The 8,896-nt window shown below is 48.5% G+C and overlaps 1 protein-coding gene across 1 annotated transcript; it reads right to left on the bottom strand.

Annotated features, from left to right (window-relative positions):
- Window positions 1-223: 223 nt before the first annotated feature.
- Window positions 224-7,365, bottom strand: KCNA4 (potassium voltage-gated channel subfamily A member 4). The gene is made up of 2 exons (XM_066251171.1): window positions 7,038-7,365; window positions 224-4,062 (listed from the first exon to the last, which is right to left on the bottom strand). Exon 2 carries the CDS (start codon window positions 3,287-3,289, stop codon window positions 1,334-1,336), a length of 1,956 nt encoding a protein of 651 aa, XP_066107268.1. The 5' UTR covers window positions 3,290-4,062; window positions 7,038-7,365; the 3' UTR covers window positions 224-1,333.
- Window positions 7,366-8,896: the final 1,531 nt, after the last annotated feature.

Genomic DNA, 8,896 nt, shown 5'->3' on the forward strand with positions numbered 1-8,896 from the left:
GTTGAAATCAACTGTTTTGACACAATTCTTTCTCATACCAACTTTAGCAAATAGGACACCAAATTCTGAGGTGAATCCCCACATTCAGCTCACAGGTAGCTGCACAAAGAAATCAATTTAATCAATCTAGCATTTCTGTTGCACATTTAATAGAAAGCTCTTAAGCCATAATCGCTGGAGCTGCCGGGCATCTTATTTCGTCAAGAATTCCTTCAGTGCATGCATTAGCTTTGGTTAAATCATTCTGGATTGAAAGGCAGAAGAATATTTAAAATAGGATGGTTTCAGAAGCATCATTGTCACAGACCATTTTTCAAAGGATTCAGTTGCTAAATTTGACATCATAGGCCCCTTTGCAGATCAGTTATTTAGATTTCAAAAGAGAGGAATCTTGTGCTGTTAAGGGCATGGCCTTTAGTCTCACACAAAGAAAAGAAGAGAACAATAAAAATAAGACTAAGAAATCATTGTTCCAATGATTGTCATTGAACTGTTACATTAGTAAACATTCACAGTATGAAGTCTCTCTCCATCTCCAGTATAGGAAGTAGTGCAAAGAAAAAAAATCATTCCAGTCCTGGTATCTGTGAACGAAACGTGTTATATTTTCTCCGATGTCACTTCTTCCATATTGTTAGGTATTTGCTCTCATATCTTCCCAAAATTAATAATAAAATATAATCGATTTCTAAAGGCCCCTGCAGCCTTTTTAAAAGTTAATTTCCAGTTAAAAATAAACTTTAATTAAATCCAAGGTAAAATTGTGACCTATATTCTATTAAATAATTCACTTTTTTTCTTCTACACAGTAATTCTTACAGTTTTTAAAAAACAACTATAGAATCCAAAGACACGAGATGCTATTAAAGCACTGATAAATGACTATTCAAATTCATTAGTTCTTACATAGTAAATACTTCAAAATGCCAACTTTTCCCATCACTGCACGATTACTAACAACATTGACAATTTACTTACACGTACACACACACACGCAGCACACACACACAAACACACACATTCTCTCCATGGAACCATTTTTACTTGTAATATCTTTCCCAGTTAATGTGCAAAATTCTTGCATTCTAATAAAAAATATAAAGATTGATTTGCTCCTATTTAAGCCTCCCTCATCTCCAAGATGCATCATTTATTTGATATGTAATACAAGTTTAGTAACAATTATGCCACGTATAACCATTAAATGGTGTACTACTGTATGCGTTGGATTCATTTGCATATTTCATTGTCATAACTGCACTCTCTATGCATAAATATATTTGGAGGTGCCAGGGTTGGGGGCAAGGGGGCAGTGGCCAATGGAGAAGGAGCCTCACACATCTGTCTCCACAGCCTTTGCATTAGAGCAGTTGTTTTTGTCTGTCTCACTGTCATCCCCCTTTCCCTGACACCTCTCTTTTGCACAGAGAGATTCTTTAACTCCTTCTTCCATCTCCAGATACTCTGACTTGTCTCCCAAAGAGGAAGACGTAGAGCTCCGAAATTTCTTCAGCAAATTAGAGGGGAGGTACGGGCAACTGACTGCATTCTGTGTCAGCTGCGTCTGTTCCTCATTTTCAGTCTCTCTGTGGTAGAAATAGTTAAAGTTAGAGACAATCACTGGCACTGGCAAAGCAATGGTTAAGACACCTGCAATGGCACACAGGGACCCCACAATTTTGCCCCCCACAGTGATGGGCCTCATGTCCCCATAGCCCACAGTTGTCATTGTGACCACGGCCCACCAAAATGCATCTGGGATGCTCTGGAAATGGGTGGCACGTTCATCAGCCTCCGCGAAATAAACCGCGCTGGAAAAGAGGATGACCCCGATGAAGAGGAAGAAGATCAGAAGGCCCAGTTCCCGCATGCTGGCTCGCAGTGTGTGGCCCAGGATCTGCAGGCCTTTGGAGTGCCTGGAGAGCTTGAAGATCCGGAACACGCGGACCAAACGAATGATCCTGAGGATGGCAAAGGACATGGCCTGCTGCTGCTGCCCGTTGCCACCCCCCTGCTGCTGGGCCAGGTCAGTGCCCAAGGTGATGAAATAAGGCAAAATGGAGACAATGTCAATGATGTTCATGATGTTTTTGAAGAAGAGGGCTTGGCTGGGGCAAGCAAAGCAGCGAACCACAAACTCAAAGGAAAACCAAACAATGCAGACTGTCTCCACGATGAAGAAGGGGTCGTTGAATATCGTGTGCCCTGGGTTCTCCGGGTAGGGCGCCGAGGTGTCATTCAACAACCCCCCGTGCCCACCCGTGCTCAGAGCCATGATGAAATCCCTGTCGTCCCTAAACTCGGGCAAGGTTTCCAAGCAGAAAATAACGATGGAGATCAAGATGACCAGGACGGAGACGATGGCGATGCCCCTCGCTGGAGTGGAGCTCTCCGGATACTCAAAGAGGAGCCAGATCTGCTTTTTGAACTCGTTCTCCGGCAAGGCCCTGTCCTCCTCCTCCCTCACGAAGCCCTCGTCCTCCCGGAACTTGAGCAAGGCCTCCTCGCCCAGCTGGTAGAACTTGACCTCCTCCGTGAAGATGTCAAAGGGCACGTTGACCGGCCTCTTCAGGCGGCCTCCCGACTGGTAGTAATACAAGATGGCATCAAAGCTGGGCCTGTTCCTGTCGAAAAAGTACTCGTTGCGCAAAGGGTCAAAGTACTGAGTCCTCTTCTCGGGGTCCCCCAGCAAAGTCTCGGGGAACTGGGCCAGGGTCTTCATCTGGGTCTCGAAGCGGAGGCCGGACACGTTGATGACCACGCGCTCGCAGCAGTCGCTGTAGCGGACGGCGCTGTAGCCCCCGGCGCCCCCGTCGTCCTGCGGCAGCAGGTCGGTGTAGGAGCACTCGTCCCCGTGCTCGTCGTCACTGTAGTAACACCTCCCCTCCTCCTCCTCCTCCTCTTCGTCCTCCTCCTCCTCCTCCTCCTCTTCCTCGCTCAGCTCGCGCAGGATCTTCTCTTCCGAGCCGCTGGGCGTCAGGTCGGCGCAGTGCGGGAAGCTGCTCTGGCGGTGGTGGCCTTTCTTGCGCTCGTGCTGCTGGCGCCTCTTCCGGCGGCTGCGCCGGCTGCTCTGCGGGTCATGGGCGGTGCAGGCCCCACGGGATGAGTGGTGGTGGTGGGAGCCCCCGCTGCCCTCCACGGCGGCCGTGGCTGCAGCGACAGCTGCTGCGGCCGCAGCCCGGGACTGAGCCAGCCTCTCGCGCTCCCGGGCCCGGGCCTGCGCCGCGTAACCATAAGGCATGTGACTGTTGCACCCTGAGCTCTCCGCACTCACCATTGCAACCTCCATGGTGGTGTTTTTTTGGAAATGGCTGGTTCCAGTTGTAGAAGAAGGAAGAAAAATAGGGCAGCTTCTTGTCTCACCAAATGAAGGTAAGTTTGGAAGCCTTCAGCAGATTGCTGGGAAGACTAAGGATATTTTCAGTCCAGCTTTGCATTTTCTGTTTTTAAATCAGCACGGCCCATGCTCTGGCTTCCCAGGGATTCAGCATTGCTCTCCCGAGCTTGGCTGGTCTAGATAAACGGCCTAGCACTTTCAAGCCTAAGACAGGTAATGCTGGGATCTCCCAAACTCCTGTTTGGGTGTGGATGTTCAAATGTGGAACTACGTCAAGGATGGGTTGGTGACGCTGCAAGGTTCAAAGGCCACAAGTCTATGACAGCCCACAGTTGTGCCTAGAAAATGGAATATATTTTTTTGCCATGGAAACGGTCCAAAGCTCAGTCCACCAAATTTAAATAAAATGCAAATCAGCCTTTAGTCTTAGCACTTGCCTTCCAGTGACAGCTTGACCCATGTTAACATGAGACGTGAAGTATATTCAGCCATCACTGTTCAGACCTATCCGGATGATTCTCCAGGCTCTCCCCTTAGGTTCATCACAGGCTTCCTGGACCCAGGGGCAATGCCAAGCTAACGAAAGAGGCAAAGACCTTGGGAGGTAGAGAAGGTACAAGATGAGGTGTCAGCCAGCGGGGGCAAACCCAGCTCTGAGGTCTCCATAGAAATCAAGGAAATGCAGAGCATCCTTCAGCTAAAATCATGCAGAAGACGCACTTCACCTGAAAAAGGAAGGAAAATAAGCATAGAAAAAAATAAAAAGAAGAATCAAATCATAAAAAGCAAACTGAGCGTTTCTGCCACATACACTTTCTCTTGTCCTCGAGCAAACTGGATAAAGCAGTAAGCAACCATAAATTTCCAAGGAATGTGAGGCAGGTTGCTAAATCTCCTTCTCACTAAACATCCTTCTTTCCTTCTTCATTGGATATTATTTCAGCTCAGTCTATTTTCATGTCACTCTCATCATTCCATAATAATGCTGTCACTGTATAGCTGTTTGCATCATCCATTGATCTTAAGCATGCTTTAAAAAAAAATTCACTCATAAAATATTTCTGAATTTAGAGTCCTTCCACCCTCTCTATCTTGATCTGGGATTAGAAAAGTCAGAAAAAAACAACAACATTCTTTCATCCAGGTTCCAGAACTTGAAAAAGCTTCCATTACCTCATCAACAAACTGTAGATAATGCAACCTCCCCATCCCATCTTGGTAAGGATTAAATGAGATAGTGGATGTTGATAGAATAGCACATTGACTTGTATATAATGAGTAACAAACTCTGGTATTTATTAATAACATGAGAGTAACCTAAGCTTTTATCATCTGTCTACTCACCCCCAAATGTGTATGTCTCTTTACCACTGTCTGAAGTAGGGGAAGGACAGAACGTGAGGACACCCAGGACATTTTGAGACACACCAATGGTCTGTATTAAATTGGCACTTCCTGATGCCCTGAAGCATGTCCCTGTTATTATTTTCTGTTCCCCAGATTGGAGAACACTTCTTACCACCCACAGCCTAAGAGCTAATCCTAGTTTCCACGTCTCTAATAATCATTTTCTCTCCTAGCAGTTCCTCCACGTTCATCTCAGCGCTTCCTCCTACACTCTTCTCAAGGGACTAGCTCCTTCTGTTTTCAATCCCGGGTTATGTGGACTTTGTTTTCAGCCTATAACTTTCATTTAATCCATAGCTCCCATCCCCCAACTCCCCCTCCTCTCTCCCTCTTCACCCGTCTTTATTTCCAATCTCCCACTCCCTGATCACATCTTCTTTGCAGCTTGCTCTTTCCCACTCTCACTTGGCATTCCTGGCCTTTCTTTTCTTCTTCCTTAGTTTAGCTCTCCTTAGGTCAACCTAATGTATCTCCTCCACCATGACCTGTAAAAGCTCCTGCCCCCATGTTCTACTCTTGCTTCTGCTATTGACTCTGCCCAACAGGACCTTCAAGAAGGCAGTAGAGTGGCCCAGAGAATTGGAAAGGGTCATGACAGTTTGAATTCAGGGCATCTACTAGCTTCTATTACTGGAAGCACTCGGGGAGCATAAGAAAAATGACTTTCTGGAGCCATTAACGGGATTTAGCTCCTGACCACCTGCTGCTTGCTTCACGCTGAGTCGGGTCAGCCCAGAAACTTAAGCACACTGAGTTTTATAAAGTGACAAGCAAGGAAGTGGCAAAAAGTATATCCCTTCCTAATTATATATATTCTCCTAGGTAACAGGTGACACTTGAGATTGGGATGTAAAACCTAGAAAATACACCTGTGAAGATGTTTTGAATGATACCTCTCTTCCTTTGCCTGACTCCTAACATTGTCTCATACTCTGAATCGTTTTCCCTCAGAAGATCTCTAAATCTGTTTTCCCTGTTGAGGGTCAGGCTGACATCCTTTAAATTCTTTCACAGGCCAAGTAGCTTGAGAGTTTGCTCAATTATTTCCTCAACTCCCTCAAAGCAGTTAAAATACACTATTTAAATAAAGCCCCAGTATAACCAAAGTGCCTATAAATTTGTACACTACATACACCCCCTCTTCCGTCCAGCTGACTCCCAGAAGGTCATGAATTAGTGGGTCTTCTAATTCACCATCAATTCTGCAGGAGACCTAGATCTGTCCTGTTTTTTTTTTTTTTTTCTGTTCTACACCAAATAATTTCTTATTTATTCATTTATGTTTGCTGGTTTTGGTTTCTCTAACTCCCCTAGTCTACAAAAAGCAAATTACCTTCTTCATTGCCTACCAGCCACCCCACTATCCCTAATCTTAAAGAAAGGAAAAAAGAAAAACAAAGGAGGAGGAGTGGGAGGGGGTAGGAAAGAAAAAAGAAGAAGAAGAAGAAAATTATTTCACCCAACAAATCAGACTGGTTTAAAAATCTCTTCCTTCTCAATGTATTCATGGTAGAAGAATCTATTCAAGACAACTCCCAGGAGCCTTTATGGGGGAGACCTTTTGCAGAGAAATTTCCCTTCCTCTTTAACACCATCAAATTAATAGGATTTTGCAGATTACCAATTCCCTGAGTCCCTTTCCCCCAAACAACAGCCTTGCATCCTCCCCACCTCCTTCCACCCCCAACAACAAGGCTGTTTTCATTTCTCAGCGCTAATTTCCACCAACTGTCTTAGGGTGGTACCTGAACCTTATCACAGAAAGAGAGGAGCGAGAGATTGAGAGAATCAGAAAGGCTAACAACCGTGAGAAATATACACTTCAACGCACGCCATTTATACAGTCCTTATGTGTTGCTCAAATGCTCAGAAAAAAATGCACACAAATCCAAATGATGGGAGAGGCAGCAATTCAAACCCGTTCACCAGCTGTTCCCAAAGGGACGGAACCGGTGAGTCTGGGATGAGGCAAAACGATGCTAAATCTAAACCCCACCTCGTTGGGAAACGACATCTTTAATCGCGCCCTCGCCTCCAGTCCTAGGTTCCCGCTCGGGCACAGTAAGCAGGGCGCATGCACCCCATCCCTGGGGTTGGGAAAATAACAACTGTTGGCCCCCCGGAGCTCCGCGCAGCATCTGCACCTCCCTTCTCCCACCTCCTGGTTTATTTTTAAACCGCCTTCCATTCATGCCCTTCTGTCACATACCCGATATTATTTGTCCCTCAAATGTCCACTGTTTCTTAACAGCCAAATGAGAAGAGGGGAAGAAAAGAGAGGCATCATACTTACCGTTCCCAGGGGTGCGAAATAAAAATAAAGACAATCCCCCGGTTGGTTTTGATTTTTCCCCCCTCAAGCTGCAACAGCTGGAGGAGGGGAAGAATGATCTTGGGGGTGGAAAGAATCACGCCTGTGTGGCAGGTGGAGGCTCCAATACATCCACGGAACAAGTTCTGTTGCCTGGGGCACAGTCTTCGCTGCTGGAGCCCAGGTGTGGAGATCGGGGCTGCCCCACAGAAGACCCCCCCAAGACTCCTGGTTCCTCCAGAGTTCAGCACAGGAGGGCTCGACTGGGAAAGGACGTCAAGGTTCCCCAGAAAAAGAACAAAATCCTAGACAGCAGCGATCACTTGTTAAGCCCGAATTCCTCCTCCAACACGCATCGCTCTCCCTCCGGCGCTGGCTGCAGAAGCAGCACACGCCTCCCCTGGCCTGGAACGCGCGCTGGCCGGGGGCGGGGCCAGGGCCGGGCCGAGGGTGTGGCGTTCGCGGTGGGCGCCCGGGGCGCCTCCCGCGCGGCGGGGCGGGCGCAGTCACGACGCCGAGACTGCCCCCCCCCCCCCGGTCAGGCCCCCAGATGCCGAGGCTCGGGGGAACGACTGGGAACCGTTCCAAGAGTCCCTGGCTGTCGCCCCCGGCAGCGGAGAGCTAATCCCGGAGGGAGAGATGTCCCCTTTGGAGCTGAAATGTGGGTCCCGACGGCAGAGCTGGAGCTCCAACAGAGATTGCGGGAGGGTGACCTCGACGGGAAGTCCAGCCTTGACAATCGAGTGCTTCGGGGTGTCTTCTTTCCCTGTCCCGCTGTCTCTACAGTTCCCCTGGAACTCCCACGCCATAATGGGTTTGTGGGTTTGGGGACATGGGGGCCTCTCTGGCGGGGCCGCGGGCCTGGGGCCCTCGCGTCACCTGCGAGTGTGCCCAGAGCCCACGGTGTCCGCCTCCCTCGCCCAGAGTTCGTCCGCCTCCAGTCGCGGCTCCGGCCTCCCGGGCGCAGGGCAGAAGGACTTGGTGTGTGTTCCCCGCAGAGGGGTGGGTTGCAGAAATTAGAATCAGGCCCGAGCTGAGGGTGGGCGCGGGAGTCACAAGTCCGAGGGTGAGAAAATCGAGTGCTCTGAGCGGGTTGCCAGTCCGGCTTGGGGCCGGCAGGCTTGGGAAGAAGGGGAGGCGGTCTCCGCGAACCTGTTGCTGCAAAAAGAAAAATGACTCGGCCAGAGATTTAGATCCCGGGAGATCTCTTATCTGTTGGTTTCCACCGTGGTGGTCGGATCTGTATCACCACTTACCCCCCTTCAACAACAAAAACCGTACTGCACCCCCAGCCTCGCCATGGGCAAGAGAGTGCGCCCACAGCGCCGTCCTAACCCCTGGATGGTCTCCTAGTTTGTTTACTAGGTTCGTGACATGCTCCTGGACATGGATGTAAATTTGCAATTCCCACAAATACACCAAAAGGAAGGATAGCGGTGGGAAGTGCGAGTTTACAGACACATCACCAGAAGCTCAGGTGGTGACCGAGCCTCCGCACCTCCCCTCACTCCCCAGCGAGCGCTGGTGGCACCAGCCTGGACTGCTGAAGAAAATCCGACCTTGGGCGGGCCAGTTGGCACCGAAGAGGACACTGTGGTTCTCAGCTGGCAGCTTTGTTCGAGGGCCTTATTGGGCCTCCTCCTTTTGTGGCGCTTGATTAATTATTAAGAGAAATATTCCCGAGCTGAATTATAGATATGCCCTGTGCTCACTCACCTAACCGCTGCTGGCTCCATGAAGGACACCTGGAAGACTGCTTTTACTTGCTGTTTGATTTTTTAAATTAAATAGCTAAAATATTCTCATTGTAACCAGTAAAAAGAAAACAAAGAGATGGAGGA

Source organism: Saccopteryx bilineata, chromosome 1 (assembly GCF_036850765.1).
Source record: "Saccopteryx bilineata isolate mSacBil1 chromosome 1, mSacBil1_pri_phased_curated, whole genome shotgun sequence".
In the NCBI taxonomy this organism is placed as follows: domain Eukaryota; kingdom Metazoa; phylum Chordata; class Mammalia; order Chiroptera; family Emballonuridae; genus Saccopteryx; species Saccopteryx bilineata.

What these genes read in the sequence shown, in the direction of transcription:
- KCNA4 (XM_066251171.1), bottom strand. Translation starts at nt 3,289, where the DNA reads ATGGAGGTTGCAATGGTGAGTGCGGAGAGCTCAGGGTGCAACAGTCAC.